Source organism: Chlamydomonas reinhardtii, chromosome 1 (genome assembly GCF_000002595.2).
Source record: "Chlamydomonas reinhardtii strain CC-503 cw92 mt+ chromosome 1, whole genome shotgun sequence".
NCBI lineage: Eukaryota > Viridiplantae > Chlorophyta > Chlorophyceae > Chlamydomonadales > Chlamydomonadaceae > Chlamydomonas > Chlamydomonas reinhardtii.
The window spans coordinates 3,372,006-3,387,035 of NC_057004.1; the positions used below are offsets into that span (position 1 = coordinate 3,372,006).

The following is a 15,030-nucleotide window of genomic DNA, read 5'->3' on the forward strand; positions in this document are numbered from 1 at the left end:
ACCCTCGCGACCAGTAGGAAATGCAAGCGCGTCCAGTCTGAGCCCTAGGGCGACAGTAGACTCCCAGCAACATGCAAAGCTTTCTTTTGACTTAGCCTGCTATAACTTGAGGCCATAAATATCATGGCATTTGAGTTTGTATCAGCGCTGGCGGAGCAGCGGTACACGGAATGCGCGAAAGTCCTCGACGCGTCAATTGCCGCTTGCGACCCAGGGGATGCGCAAGGCCGCGCTGAGATGCTGGTAAACCGAGGATACTGTCACCAACGCGTACAGCTCTACCGCAAAGCTTTGAAGGTGCGCGCGATTGGATCTCTGCCTGCCGCGTCGCAAGCGGCGGTGGCGCCTGGCCGGGGTTTTAGCCCCCCCTATATGGACATAAGGTGCTAAATGATCGTGTGTACCGCAGGACTATGATGCTGCACTCGAAGCGGTGCCCCGCCTGCCCATCGCGCTCTACCGCAAGGGCCAGGTGCTGGCAGCCCAGAAGAAGTACGAGGTAGGCGGCTTGCCGGGCGCTGCCGGGGGGAACAGTATAGAAATAACGGCGGCTGGGCTGACCTACCCTGCTCTGACGCTTCGTATCCCTGCAAACCAGCTAGGGCGCAGTGGTGGGCCCACGCAAGGACCGGGGGAGGCGAGAAGGGAAGCGGCTGCATAGCACATAGCAAACTGCAAAGCGCGAGCTCTGCCTGCTTGTGCTGTCTCTCGCACCAAGCCGAGCAACTGATCAGCTCTGACGCTTGGTATTCCCCAGGAAGCGCGCGCGGTGTGGAACGAGGCGCTCCAGGCCTGTAGCGAGCGCAGCGATGCGCAGCTGGTCATGGACATCAGCGCCGCGATCAAGGACCCCACCGGCGTAAAGGCAAGTCGGAATGTGATCGCGGCCCTTGGCTGTGCACAGCCCTGTGAGATACGGGAGCTACGGAGCTCTCTACTAGGCGCCAGGCGGGAACCAGAGGGCTGGCACAGCCCTGCCAACACAGCCAGGGCCGGGGCGACGGTGGTGCGGGAGCGGGGGCGGGGGCCCTCCCTTGCCCGCTAACGCCCGGTCCATGCGCCCGCCATGTCAGCTGCACGCCGAACGCCCAAGCCCCACCGGCGGCGCGCGCTGCCGCCGCCCTGTGCCTGCGCACAGGTCGGGTTGGACGGTCCGACGAGCCGCAGCCCTGCGCAAGAGCAGAACGGCGTGGGAGGGCGGGCAGTGTTGGGCTTGCAAGTCGTGAGCATCCTACTGCTGGCCGTGTTGGTTGCCGGACAGTATCAGCTGCTCTCGCATAAGGTAACGCGCCCCCGCCCCCGCACGCCCTCCCGCGCGCAGCACGGCACGCCACGTTACCGCTTCCAACCAGTGCCCTGTAGCGTTTGAGCAGAGCCGTGATACAGCGTTGCTGGGGGCTTGACCAGCCTTTCACTACCAGCTGCACGCATTCCTAAGAACGCATGTCATGCGGAGCCAGCATCTGTTTCTGCCAGGCTGACCCGTCCCGTTGCTGTTGCTGCCGCCGTGCCGCTGGCTTGGGCCCTTGCTTTCCCTCCTGCCTGACTGCCAGGCTGGCCTTAGCGCCGTGGTGGGACCGCTCTCGGCAGATGTCGCCAAGGCGGCAGCGCCGGCAGCGGCCTCGACCTCCTCGTGGGCGCCAGCGACGCCCAACCCGTCACCCTCATCCAACGGCGGGGTGAGCGCTGTCATGCTTTTGCCGCTGGCCAAACAGACCAGCTTGCCGGGTGGGGGCCCGGTATCGGCGTGTGTTCTAGCTGACGCGCCCGACGCACCGGCACCTGATAGCCGTGCGCTTGCTTAATACTTTAAGCCGCAATGCCCGCGCTATTCGTGCAGGCCGCGCCCGCGCCTGCGGCTCCTGCACCCAGCAGTTCGTCATCCGCCACCACAAGCCCGGCCGATGCAGCAGGGCCGTCCAAACCTGCAGCGCCAGCGGCGGAGCCTGCAGCCCAGCAGAAAGCCGGCGCAGCCACAGCGGCACCCTCCACTGGCCGCGGCGGTGTTGCGTCCACGTCAGCGCCCAGCAGCAGCAGTACCAGTAGCAGCAGCAGCAGCAGCAGCAGCAACGGCGGCGCAGCCAGCAAACCTTCCTCCAAGTCGGCGAGCCCGCCGCCGCCGGGCCCGTCGAAAGGGCCCGCAGCAGCGGCGAGCACTGCAAGCAGTAGCAGCAGTAGCAAGGCGGCGGCGGCGGGCGCTGTGGGCGAGTGTGATGTGGAGGAGGTGGACTGTGTGGCGCAGCAGAAGGCGGCGCGGGCGGCAGCAGCGGGCGGGCCGGGCGGCGCGGCGTCGCCGGACATGCAGACCGTGCTCAACAACTCCATCGCCATACAGCTGGCGGTGACGCAGGTGCGTGTATGGGGGCGGCAGCGGCGCAGGTCTAGGGGAGCGCGGCGGAGCGCTAGGGAAGCGCGGCCAGGGGAGTGCGGCATGTGGGCGTGGCGCGCGTGCATGATGCGTGTGGATGAACGAGCTAGTGGCCAACTACCCTCTGCGCCGCGCCGCCTGGGGCGCAATGTCGGCTTGCCGGGTCAAGTCCAGGCCGCACCTCTCATCAGTCATAGTCATAACCTGCGCCTACCCAGCCAGGCTTGGAGTGATGGAACCCAACCCGCGGTCACTCGCCTACTCTGCTGCTGTGCCCGCTGTACCTGGTGCTCTGCTCCTCCTCCTCGTTGAATCTTGCAACCCCACCTCACCCACCCCACCCCGCAGATCAACAGCGGCAGCATCGTGGAGGCGGAGGCCATCCTGGACAAGGTGCTGGTCAAGACGCCGCGAGAGCTGGGCGCGCGGGTGGCGCGAGGCACGGCGCGTGCGCTGCGGCGAGACCTGGCCGGTGCGTGGCCAATGCTACTCAGGCGTCGTGCGCAGTACCGTAGTCGTGCCACGATGTGCGGGTGATTCGCCGGTGACTCCGCTCACGGTGCCGCGCCTGCGCCAGCGCGGCCCCCACGTCACGGGCTACGCTCTCACACTTGATGCTACCGTGCTTGCCGCCCACTGTCGCACGCTGCACTCAGGCGCGGTCGAGGACTTTGGCGTGGCCATCGAGGTGGAGCCGCGCTACGCCGACAGCTGGAAGCGGCGCGGCCAGGCGCGGTCCGCGCTGGGCGACCACGAGGGCGCGCTAGCGGACCTGCAGAAGGCCATTGACCTGGCGCCGCTGTTTGGGGGGCCCGACTCGGCGCAGGTGGGGGCACACGCGCCGGGAGGTGTTGGCAGGGGCTGGGACGGGCTGGGGAGAGTAGGGTTTGGCAGGGGACAGAGGTGTGGCCCCTACGCCCGGTGGGCACGTGTACTCGCCACACCGTCTCCTCGTTGACCATCCTCTCCTTATACTTCATATCTTGTGTCGTACTCGCTCCTGTCTTTCTCATTCGCTCCGGTCTTTCTCTCTCCCTCTTCCTTAGAGCCGCGCCGAGTGCTACGTGGAGAAGGGCATGATCTACCAGAAGATGCGCGACTACCGCCGGGCCTGCCGCGAGCTGCAGCAGGCGGTCAAGCTGGACGGAAGCAATGCGCAGGTGCGTGCAACCCACCGCCTTTCCGCCCCTATCAGTGTTACTTGCGTTTGGGGCAGGGGGCAGGGCACTGTGCCTGATGGCGTGATGTGTGCCAGGCCGCGTGAGCCTGCCCACTACCGGTATTGCACCTCCTGGCTGACGACCCCCCCCCGCTTCATGTTCCGCAAGATGGTCTACCGTCTACCACTTCCTTAACTAATCATGAATGTAACCCCCCACCTACCAATCGCCAACCTGCGATTTTTACTGCGCCTGCCCCTGCCTGCGGCCCTCAGGCCTGGAACGTGCTGGGGCTGTGCTCCACCAGCCAGGGCGACATCCGCGACGGCGTGCGCGCGTACGAGAAGGCCGTGGAGCTCAACCCCAAACTCAAGGAGGGCTGGGTCAACATGGGCCAGGTCTGTGCAAGCCGGGAGCATGCCAGGCGGGGCTGAGGGCCTGCTTGGATCATGCGTGGGCCATGCATGGGTCATGAGGATATGAGGAGCGAAACAGCTCATTGGCTCTGGACGCCGGGGCACTGCGCGGCCTCTTGCGGTCCGCCGTTGCTTTGCCCCACCCGTGCCTGTTGGCCTGTTCGCCTTCCATCACCCCACCGCCCACCGCTTCTGCCTCTCCTCCGTCACACGTCTTGTATCTCCCCACCGCGCGCCACCGCACCAACTTATCACGGAACCTAGCACCACCCCCGTTCGTCTGCAGTCTTAAATGCATCCTGTACCGCTTTTCCAAACATCCTGGCACCACCCCCGTGCAGGCGCTCAAGGAGGAGGGCCGCACCAAGGAGGCGGAGCGGGTGCTGCTCAAGGCGCTGGCGCTGGACCCGCCCGACCAGCCGGCAGTGCACGTGCTGCGCGTGCTGGCGCAGATGAAGCAGCAGAAGGGCGAGCACGCCGCAGCCATCAAGCTGCTGGACCGGGCGCTGCCGGTGGCGGAGGCGCGGGACGAGCAGGTGCGGGGTGGGGTGGGCGGGTTGGCGTGGAACGAATCCGCTGAATAGTCGGCTGTAAAAAGTCGCTGTGTCTTTGCGAGTCCATGCCCTGTCCTTTGTGGGCTTGCTCATTAACTGTTGAGAACCACCAATTATTAGTCCAGCTTACTACCCAGCTTACTACCTTGCGAATCACCCACCCATCCACCCATCCATCCTGCCCTGCATGTGAGGCGTACAGGTGATTGAGGTGTTGTACCTGCGCGCCATCTGCTACCACGCGCTGGGCGCCGCGCGGGAGGCGGTGCGCGACTACGACGACTGCCTGGGCCACGTGCCCAAGTGAGCCCTGCACAGCCCGCCCACGTGCCAGTGCGCGGGTGGTTGTGTACGTGCGTGTAGCCTGTGCGTTTGTTGCAGGTGGATGGGAGTGGACGGACTTCCGCGCTTACGCCAGCACGCTCTCTCATTACCTGATGCTTCCTCCCGACAGGACCGGCATCGCCAACGTGTCGGAGGAGGCGCGGCAGTTTCAGTTCCTGTCCTTCTACCAGAAGGACATCGCGCTCTATTTCTACCACTCGCTCGAGCGGCGCGCAAAGGACTTCTGCCCCGACTCAGAGCTGCCAGCCGTGTTCAAGGTGGGGTGGGGGGCGGCTTGGTCGGCTGGGGTGTTGGCTGGATGGGTGGGCGCGGTAGGGCGCAGGTGCAGTTACTCGCATGGTCGCAGTCACGCAGTCATTCGGGTGTAGGAGGTCCGCGCGTTGGGTTTTCGGGCAGGGCGCGACATGCCCCCATAGGCCCTGATCTGCTGCCTTCCCCCATCGCCTTCGCCTAAACTAGTATGCATGTAACCCTACCGCCGCCGCCGCCGTCATGGGCACTTCCCTCCCGCGCAGGAGCTGTGGTGCAAGAAGGGTCCACCCACGGCGGAGCTCATCTCGCACTTCCCGCCACAGCCGCCGCTGCCGCTCACGCCCGCGCCGCTGCCGCCCGTGAGCCCAGCCGAGATGGAGCGGCTGCGGCCGCTGACGGCCGCCGCCGACCAGCTGGGCGTGCTGCTGCAGAACCACCACCAGGTGCGGCGCGAGGCGCCTGCCGCGGCACGCTGGGAATCGGCACACATGAGCGCGGATTGGGACAGGCGGGGCGGTGTGCGATACGTGGAGTACACGACGTGCGGGCGTGCCTTGCGCAGCGCAAGTACAACTGTAGGCTCACTTTCACTCACTGCCACTCGCATTACGCACATCTGCACACACCGCAGGGCTTCCTGCCCAACGTGCGGCAGCAGCGCGCGGCGGGCTACGCCGCAGTGGAGCTGGCGCAGGCGCTGCGCGAGGTGGTGGCGGCGCGGCGCGCGGGGCGGCAGGTGTGGGTGCGCAGCGAGGGCAGCAGCGGCCAGGCGGGCAGCGCGGGGCGGCACCTGTTCGGCTGGCGCGACGCCATGGACATCGTGGTCAAGTGGCGGCAGTTGTCGGAGCCCAACGACCAGGTGCGGGTCTGGCAGGGGTCTGGCGGGGACTGGCGGGGACTGGTGGGGACTGGCGGGAGCTGGCGGGGATTGCGGGGCCCCGGCTCTGGGGTGCGAGCGCGTGCGGGGGCTGAGGTATTGGGATGGCGGGTGTTTGCCGGTGCCATGTTGTGTGCATCTTGCCCCGAGCTGCACTAAAAACAAATCAGATACGCCAAAATGCTTTGCCGGCGAACGTCGTGTCTGTACCGGTGTGCACCGCGTGCTGCGGGGTGCTTCCCGCTCCTTACTGCTATGTCCATCTCGTCACCCTGGCGCTCTCAGGTGGTGTGGGTGGACCTGCTCACGCGGCGCGAGTTCGAGCAGGGCTTCGGAAGCCACACGCCCATGTTCAGCGGCCAGACCAAGTGCGTGCGCTACTACATGAACTTTGCGCGCGCGCTGGAGCTGCAGAAGGAGGTGTTGCTGCGCGAGGGCCACGCCTTTGACGCCAACAACAACACCATCCCGGTCGGCAGCGAGGCGAAGCGCGCCGCCATCCGCGCGGCCAGGACGGCGGAGGACATGTACCAGGTCCTGCAGTGAGTGCGGCCGCTGGGGCTGGGGGGTGCCGTTGGGTTCGGGTCGGATGGGCGTTTGGGTGGCATTGGCTCACAGCTTGCTCACAGGGCGCTGTTCCTGTTGCAGTCCAAACCGCCTCATGAGGCATGCTGTGGGCGCCCTAGCTGCATTGCCTGCCTGCGCCTGACCCGGCGCGCCCATTGCCCGAGCAGCCTCACCCATCGTTGTTTGTATATCCCCACCAAGCCTCCTATATCCTCACAAACGCCCCGCTCTCCTCCTCGCCCTGTGCATTGCCTTCGGCTTAGTTCGGGTTGATATCTTCAACGGCCCCCCCTTCGTCTGCAGTCTTCAGTGCATCCTGCACCGCTTTTTTAACCATCCCCTTTGACTCTTCCACCCCGCAGGCAGGACAGCTGGGTGGTGGTGCCCATCCACTCGGTGGCGCGGGCGGATCACATGATGGAGGGCACGCGGCTGACACTGGTGCGCGTGCCCAACCAGCCCGACGCCTACGAGTTCTCCATCCGCACGCCCGTCACGCCGCCGCGCTGGAAGGACTTTGACGCCGAGCTGGAGGCGGCGTTCGAGGGCATACTGGCGGCCTTTGCGGAGGGTGCGCCGGAGGCGGGGCGAGGGGCGGGGCACAAGGTTGCTACGCCGCCAAGGCTGCCACGCTGCCATCCGAGGCTGCCTTGCCGCTCCCACAAGTTCCCTGCCGGAGCCCCGCCCCAGGCCATCCTCCTTGCGCCGTCCCTGTCTCTTCTCCTTGCACTGAATCGACATACCGTAACAACGCCCCCGGTTCACCCCACCCTGCCTCGCCCCCCCTGCCCCCCTGCCCCCGCTCCCCCTCCCGCCAGATGACCTGCCGCTGCTGGCCAGCCGCATCATGACCTACTGCTACTACTGGTACAACTTCATGCCGCTGGCGCGCGGCACCGCGGCGGTGGGCTACACCACCATGCTGGGGCTGTTCTGGGGCGCGGGCATGCCCGTCACCGCCACCATACCCAAGGACTACCAGGTGATGGGGCTGCAGCGCTGGGAAGGGGCCGTTGGCGGGGAAAGCGCGCTGTGGGTCGGGCTAGGCACGCGGGTGTGCGATGGGACAGTTGTAAGGCAGGTTGGTGAAGTCCCGTAGGGTGCAGCTGATTCCCAAACCCCAGCAGATGGCAAACAATTTGCAACGGCAGGGCAGGAGGGCTAGGCACGCGGGTGAGAGCGTGCGGCCAACGCACCCTGCCTGTACCCTGTGTGTTGGAAGCACTGCTGCCGCCGCGGCAGGCTGTCACCACTCACCACCATCAGCGCCGTACTGGCGGCGTTCCTCTGGGCTGACGCCTGTGCTCCCATGGGCCCCCTCCGGTTCCGCAGGTGGACTGGGAGGCCATCCTGGCGCAGCACCCCGACCAGTTCACCGCCTCCGTCAGCGCCTGGCTGTACCCGCCGCAGGCGCGCGGCCAGGTGGCGCCCGCGGCGGAGCTGGAGGCGGCGGCTGGCGGCGGCAAGGCGCCCGTGTTCCCGGCCATTGACGCGCTGCCGCCTGTGTCCGAGGTGCTGGGCACCGTCCGCCAGCGCATCTTCGCGCTGAACGGGGAAAACAGCAAGCGCTACGTGTAGTGTACGGTAGCCGAACGCAGTTAGATCGTGTAAGATTTTGCGTTCCGGAGTGGCAGTCGAAGGGAGTGGGTTAGCAGCAGGCACCCTTTGGTCAGTACGGTCACTGGTGTAGTTCCGAGTTTCCAACCAACGTGCGGTGCCGCGACTGTGGAGGTGCAGGATGGGGGCAGCTTATACTTGTTACGATAGAACCTTGCATTCGATGTGCAGCCGTGTGGTGGCAGGCGCATACTGGCATACGTCTTGAGCTTGGCGATGTGTCGGGCTTGAACCTCGCCATGCGAGCACTGAGTTGCAGGCGAGGGTCCAGACAGGCAGTGAGGCAGGGCGAGGGCCGTGGGGGAGGGCCGTATGGTTCCCTGATGTAAGGAACTGTGCACGCCTGCGGCATGGTCTAGCAAATAGCAGCGAGAGGCGCGAGCTACGTCCACAAGCGAACGCTCACTCAGCTGGGGGAAGGGGGTCGGGAGGGGGAGGGGCCTTCGTAGAATCCATGCGTGCCCGCGCAAGTGACCGGGCAAAAGGTGAGCTCATGTTTCTACAGCATGACTTTGACCTGCATCTCATAACAATAGTCATCCTCGATCAACTTATTTATTATCTTGGAGCCGGCCCCTCGCTTGCTCGCTACGTCCCCAAGCCAGCTTCCGCGCGTCGGTACTAGGAGCTAACTGCCTATAGGCAGCCGGCTACACCATGGCGTGCTGTGATGATACAGAAGAAACCAAGGAGGTGCGACGCGAAGGGGCGTGGACTCACTCGCCTGCTCAGCTCCGAGCTCTCATAGGCAGCGGGTTAGCTTTTTTGCGCCATGAAGCTTGCCAGTATGTGTTTGTTTCCATGGTCAACCAAATCAACGCGGTGCTGCTGCAGTCGCGAGGCGGGCATTTCACTCGTTGACTTCAGGCGAAGACTGGGCTCATTAAACGAGCGAAGTTATCGGCTGTGACTTACCATATTAATTATGCGTACCTGCAGGGTCTGGTGATCCACCGGAAGTGCAGAGACGTTCTTTGTCTTATGCTTTTTATCGCGTTCTGGGCAGGGATGTTTATCATCTGCGGAGTAGCATTCAGCCAAGGTGAGGGCGCCTAGGGTACTGCACAGCGACTTTGAACTGAACACATGTGCGGGCGTGGAGCCAGGTGTTATAGCACCACGACTTTACATCATGGGGCTGGATACTCAAGCAACCTCACTGTGCCCAACAGGCGAGCCTAACCGCCTAGTCTATGGCGTAGACTCCTGGGGCATGACGTGTGGGACGAAGAATACGCTCTTCAACCTTACATTTGACCTGACGGAGGCGCGGAATCTGTACTACTTCAAGTAAGTATGCGGCACAGAGGGGAGGGGGGGATCGGGTGGGGGCAGCTTGACTGTCGGGGAGTTCGGGTGAGCGTGTCGTTTGCCAACAGGCGGTTCAACAACGTGGTCTTCATACCCCCGTAAGCTTGCGTCGCCTGCAATTATGACAACGGGACCACGTCCTACGCCCACCTGTTTTGCTGCAGCCCAACGCAGCTGCTCAGCGGCGTCACTGGCCTCCTGTATGCCAAGACGGTGTGCGCCAACTCGTGCCCGACGGGGCCCTCGGTGTGCTCGGCGACCCAGTTGCCGTGCAGCAGCGACTCGCAGTTCACGTGAGTCAGATGCACGACGAGCACCTACTTGGGTGCCATCCGCCAGCCTGCTATCAATGCAACCGCTGCGCGGTGGTCATGGACAGTGTGCGGGACCGCCGGGGCTGGGCGTGGGGGCGGGTGGCTGGGAGTTCCCGGTTGCAACGACCAACCGCATCCTTTTTCCGCTTCAAGTCCCAACCCATCGGGTTACACGATGCGCACGCAGCTGCCCCTACTACCGGTACGCGGAGGACGGGCTGTACGGCCGCATCCCAGGCGTGGGCATTGCGGACACTACCTACTGGGCCGCGCTGGCGCAGGTGACCAACATCACCGACCCAGACATCGCCTCCGTGCTCTCGGTGCGTGCGAGCCCGGCCGGGCTGGCGGGGCGGGCAGGGTGTGGAATGCCTGGTGAAGGCTAGCGGGGTCTGGGCTGGGCTGAGCGCAGTGCGGTGCCGTGTAATGCATGGGCCCGACTGAACGCTCAACGGCAGCTGGGACCTTCCGTGGAGTCGGAGCCTTTGACCCGCACCAGACTACCCAGCCGCCAGGGCCTAGTGGGGCTCCCCCCAGTGGGCGCTGTGGCGGGGGGAATGGCAGCGCGCGGCGCCTGACACGGCTGTACATCCTGGCTTGCCTTCCTAACCTGACCTGGAGATCCCTCTCCCACTGCCGGAACCTGCCCTGCTGCGCGTTCCGCGCCGCAGAAGCTGAAGAGCCTGGGCGGCGTGTTCGCGGCCCAGGTCACCAAGCTGGAGGCCAACATGAGCGGCGAGTACTACCAGCTGCAGAGCCAGATCCCCGGCAACGGGCCCTGCTATCCCAACCTGTTCGAAACAGTGGAATACTTTAATCGGTGGGTGATGGTTGCTGCAGCGCGCTGGTGGCGGACTGCAAACTCACTGCCGCCACCGCTGTACGTGCTCCTGCGTTTTGGTCCCACCAGCGCTTCTTTGCTGCTGCTGCTGCTACTGCTCCCTGCGCACCAACCCGTTCCTACTCTTTGGTACTCACCACCACCACATTCGTCGCTTGCAGGTGCTTCCCCAAGTTCCCGTCGAACTTGACCGCCGCGCTGGTGTCCACGGCCTCGGGCGTGGCAAAGCAGCTGTCGAACAACAGCCTGGTGCAGGACTTTGCCAACAACTGGGACAGCAGCTCGCAGAAGTGGGGGCGCTACGTGGGAGACATCAGCAAGGGCATCCTGGTCATTGTGGTGGGAGGCCTGCTGGGCGGACTCGTCCTGTCGCTGGTGGGTGAGGATGGTTCGGAGCGGGGTGGCTGGCGTGGAGGCGCCAGGGACTAGGTGGTGGGCGGGCCATGCGGCGCACCAGGCAGGGTGTCGGGGCGTAGGTTCGCGTGAATGGCTAGGGGTACCGGGGCGCAAGCCTGGGCGCTTATCCGGTCACAAGTAGCAGAGGCCGGAGTAGCAAGGAAGGACGGTAGCAGGGGAGGGCTGCGCCAGCAGTCACGTGTGCTTTGGGTGGCGGTTGGGTAAGACGAGGGATGACAAGGGCAAGCGCCGGCTAGCGCCAGCTAGCCAGCATGGGCTCTTCGACCGCTCACCACGTCTCCGCCGCCCCGTTCACACCCGCTTCCCCTCGCTTTTCAGATCTGGCTGGTGGTCCTGCGTTTCCTGGGCGGCTTCATGGTGTGGATCGCCATCGTCTTCGTGAACCTGTGCGCCATTGCCGCCTGCCTGTTCACCTGGGTCAAGGCCGGGTACATCGGCGACCAGCAAGTCGCAAAGGTGTGTCGGTAACCTGAGGCGCGGTGCCGTTGGTGGTGGGTGCAGGGTGGCGCGGGCCTTGGTGAAGGCAGTCCTGGCGCGTTTGCTCGTGGAAAGCGAGGCCGCCGCTCCAAGCGGGAATCACATTGTGCACGCGAGCTGCGGCGTTTGAACTATGTTAACTCATCTTCGCGGTGAATGGCTCTAACCGCAAATCTCTTCCGTCTCGTAATGCCAAGCGACTTTCCTGTAAAGCACCCCAACCACCCCGCCCCCCGAACGGTACGCCTCGCGCAGACCATCCTGGACGCGATTCCAGTTGAGATCAACCCAGCGCAGAGCGAAGAGAAGACTTGGTTCTGGATCGCCATCGGCACCAGCATCTTTGCTGGCGTCACTCTGCTGGTCACACTGCTGTGCATCTCCCGCATCAAGATTGCGGTGGCGTGCGTCAAGGTGCGGACGCACGCAACACGGCAACGTCAAAGGCACATACAGCGGCGTTGGCCGTGACTGGCCTTGCTTTTCACCCGCGCAACCGCACAATCGCTCCTGACCCGTCGCCCGCATCCACCTACGAACCAGGAAGAACCAACCTGCGCCCCGCCCGATTCCATCACAGGTTGCCAGCCAGGCGGTGGGCTCCATGCCCACCATCATCTTCTTCCCGCTGCTGCCCTTCATTTTCGAGGTGGGCCTGGTCATCTACTGGGTGGCCGTCACCGCGCTGCTCTACAGCGCCGGCGACCTGACGGCGCACTGCCGCTCGGCGGAAGCAGGCGCCAGCGCCAGCCTGAACTTCAAGCAGTACGCCAACGTGAGTAACATCAAGAGCACCTACGACAGCGTGACAAATTTTGACCTCAACACCGCCGTGAGCAACGCCGTGAACAACTCCATCAACGGCTTCCTTAACGGCACCGCTGCGGCGTCGCTCAACGGCACGCGCGATGTGTGCTATGCCAATGTGTCCAGGTGCGTGCTGTGGCAGTGTGGCTCTGGGAGCCTTTGGCTCAGTGTGCGGGGACGCCAGGCCGCATCGGCTGACGGTGTGCGGGCTAGGACTGCAGCGGCCGGCTGCACAGTCCATGAACACCATAACACGACACAACATCCGGAGTTTGGGAAGACCGCGTGTTGCCTCCTGCTTGCCCACGTGCAGTGATGCGCGCTCGGTGCTGTGCGGCCGCGACCCGGACTGCTACCTGAGCTACGACTGGAACAACAACCTCAAGTACGCCTTCATCTACCACTTCTTCGGCCTGCTGTGGACCAACCAGGGTGAGCTCCGACCCCTGCAGGCACAGCAGGCCTTGCCTTGGGTTGCACACAACCGGCTCCTGGGCAGCGGCGCCTCGTGTCCGTACACGGAGGGGAGTTGTCATCCTCCGCACCCGCTTCACCCTGCCACGTGTGGTGCTAGTGCTGACCGCCAGCGCCTGCTCGTCCCCGTGCCGGCCCTGCAGTGATCATCGGCTTCACCTACGTGACCATCGCCGGCGCCATCGCGCACTTCTACTGGTCGCGCGGCGACAGCGCCAACATGCCCACCTTCCCCATCCTGACTTCGCTCAAGAACACGGTCGTCTACCACATGGGCTCCATCTGCTTCGGCGCGCTCATCATCGCCATCATTCAGTTTATCCGGTGAGAGCGTCGGGCTGGGGATCTCGCTGGGGTTTTAGAGAGGCATGTACGGAGCAACGGCTTGTGTGGGAGCCGTTGTGAGGGCCAGGCCAGCAGCGAGTGAGTCTGAGCCAACACGTTGCTTTCGCTGCTCCCGCAGGGCGTTGCTGGAATACTTGGACCGGAAAACCAAAGAGTTACAGGCGCAGAATAAATTCGCGGAGTGGGCCATGTGCATTGTCAAGTGCTGCATGAAGTGCTTGGAGTGGATCGTCAGGTTCATCAACCGCAACGCCTACATCATGATCGCCATCAAGGGCAAGGGCTACTGCTGCGCCGCCATGGACGCCATTGCGCTGATCGTCTCGGTAGGTTGCCCGGCGCGGCCACCGAGGTGCCCTGCCGCACATTCTGAAGGCTCATCGCGCCGCTACCCCCACGGCCGCAGTCCACACGCCAGATTACAGCGTAGCCCGCATCCGCTGCACATGAACTTTCAGCATGGCTTGCCAAATGTGTCCTCATGCAGCTGATGCCCCGCTTTGTCCTCTCCCTTTTTCTTACAGAACATCGGTCGCATTGCGGTGGTCAATATGGTGGCCGCGGTACTCATCTTCCTGGGCAAGGTGTCCGTGGCCAGCGCCGCCGGCGTCATTGCGTGAGTGGGGATGCAACACGTGCTGATACGTACCGCAAAGTGCTGCATCAAGTGCTAATACGTACCGCAGCGCAGCCAGCCAGCCAGCCCGCAGCCGCACCGGCTGGGCCTACCCTTGCGCTGGGTGCTCACCCGCCAACTGCGAGGGTGTGTACCGTATGCGCCGCCTGGCATCAAGCGAGCTGGTGTCGCGCGCCCGTCTGCCTGCCCTGGCCCCTCCCTCCCCGCAGCTACGCTATGACGGAGGCCAAGTACTACAACTCCCAGGAGGAGTACCCCGAGACCTACCTGTACAGCCCCGTGCTGGTCATCGCCATCTCGGTCATCTCCGCCTACGCGATTGCGGGTGCGTGGGCGAGCCTACGGAGACAGTGTCCGGGGGAGCCCTCGTGGCGCCCGCGCTGCCCGAGTCTGCCTGCCTAGGAGCTTGAGACAGTGGAACCCCGCGTTGAACCCCAGGGGGAAGCACCGCCTCGCCATCGCGCACGCAGCTATGCTGACCGTGGCCTTGCCTGGCTTGGTGACCCTGCAGAGATCTTCTTCGCGGTGTACGAGATGGCCATTGACACCATCATCCTGGCCTTCTGTGAGGACTGCAGCAACGGCGGGCCCAAGTTCGCGCCGCCGCTGCTCATGGAGGTCATGGGCAAGACCGCCCTTCCGGAGGCGGCTGCCAAGGCGGAGAAGGCGTGAGGAAATCCTAGCGGCAAGGCAACAGGATCGCTAGCCCTGGCGTTGGCTGTAGCGAGTGATACAGACACATGTAATAATACGACGGTATTAGGGCTTCGTACATACGTGATTTTTGGGGGGGCGCAAGCCCGTGGTGTAAGCCCCTAGGGACGTCTTCAGCTCGCAATCGTGATTTCGAATGCTTCCGGGCGAATGGAAATGGGGGCGGTCTCAAGCGCCACACAACGCACCGGCACAACTCTGGTCAAGAAGGCGGATTCTCAAGGTGGATATTGTACGGCGCACGGGCAGGACTGCCAGGGACTGCCAGCAGGGACCGAGAGGGCTGTTTGTTTGCACGCAAGTGCGCAGCTGCCAAATTCATCGGGGGGGAATTCCATGACCGTAGCCTGTGTAAGGAACATGTCTTGAATCGGCCGGGTTGATGGTGTCACCGTGTCAGGGACTCACGGTTGGATCGTCCTGTGCCATGCACAGATTGCACACGGACCTATGGTCCACATCCACGCGTTGCTCGTCGTTGTTAGCCCACACTGCATCTCTTGGACAGCCTTTAGACGGAGCACAGAGCTGCCCGTC

General features: G+C 64.1%; 2 protein-coding genes across 4 annotated transcripts; both read left to right on the forward strand.

Moving 5' to 3' along the window:
* Window positions 1-8,497, forward strand: CHLRE_01g021450v5 (uncharacterized protein). 3 transcript variants are annotated; one of them, XM_043058479.1, is made up of 19 exons: window positions 1-297; window positions 410-499; window positions 758-865; window positions 1,139-1,282; window positions 1,554-1,679; window positions 1,841-2,350; window positions 2,717-2,840; window positions 3,025-3,194; window positions 3,415-3,528; window positions 3,804-3,926; window positions 4,286-4,480; window positions 4,701-4,801; window positions 4,953-5,100; window positions 5,359-5,538; window positions 5,727-5,954; window positions 6,258-6,514; window positions 6,902-7,110; window positions 7,358-7,521; window positions 7,872-8,497. In XM_043058479.1, the coding sequence occupies exons 1-19, from the start codon at window positions 238-240 to the stop codon at window positions 8,115-8,117; spliced, it is 3,297 nt and encodes a 1,098-aa protein (XP_042928393.1). In that variant the 5' UTR covers window positions 1-237; the 3' UTR covers window positions 8,118-8,497. The 3 variants fall into 3 exon arrangements, with proteins under 3 accessions (XP_042928393.1, XP_042928394.1, XP_001689517.2); XM_043058480.1 differs by having other exon boundaries at window positions 52-297; XM_001689465.2 differs by lacking the exon at window positions 1,139-1,282 and having other exon boundaries at window positions 52-297.
* Window positions 8,498-8,691: 194 nt separating this feature from the next.
* CHLRE_01g021500v5 (uncharacterized protein) lies at window positions 8,692-14,860 on the forward strand. Its single transcript, XM_001689466.2, has 16 exons — window positions 8,692-8,849; window positions 9,096-9,198; window positions 9,329-9,446; window positions 9,632-9,760; window positions 9,969-10,104; window positions 10,453-10,601; window positions 10,784-10,997; window positions 11,358-11,495; window positions 11,772-11,930; window positions 12,097-12,449; window positions 12,637-12,755; window positions 12,941-13,121; window positions 13,261-13,468; window positions 13,667-13,758; window positions 13,989-14,104; window positions 14,291-14,860. Exons 1-16 carry the CDS (start codon window positions 8,814-8,816, stop codon window positions 14,449-14,451), a joined length of 2,412 nt encoding a protein of 803 aa, XP_001689518.2. The 5' UTR covers window positions 8,692-8,813; the 3' UTR covers window positions 14,452-14,860.
* The last annotated feature ends 170 nt before the right edge of the window (window positions 14,861-15,030 follow it).

Coding starts and splice junctions, on each gene's coding strand:
- CHLRE_01g021450v5 (XM_043058480.1), top strand. CDS start 124: ATGGCATTTGAGTTTGTATCAGCGCTGGCGGAGCAGCGGTACACGGAA. Junction 1,283..1,553: donor ATCAGCTGCTCTCGCATAAG/GTAACGCGCCCC, acceptor CCTGACTGCCAG/GCTGGCCTTAGCGCCGTGGT. Junction 3,529..3,803: donor TGGACGGAAGCAATGCGCAG/GTGCGTGCAACC, acceptor TGCGGCCCTCAG/GCCTGGAACGTGCTGGGGCT.
- CHLRE_01g021500v5 (XM_001689466.2), top strand. CDS start 8,814: ATGGCGTGCTGTGATGATACAGAAGAAACCAAGGAG. Junction 9,761..9,968: donor AGCAGCGACTCGCAGTTCAC/GTGAGTCAGATG, acceptor ATGCGCACGCAG/CTGCCCCTACTACCGGTACG. Junction 10,998..11,357: donor GCGGACTCGTCCTGTCGCTG/GTGGGTGAGGAT, acceptor CTCGCTTTTCAG/ATCTGGCTGGTGGTCCTGCG.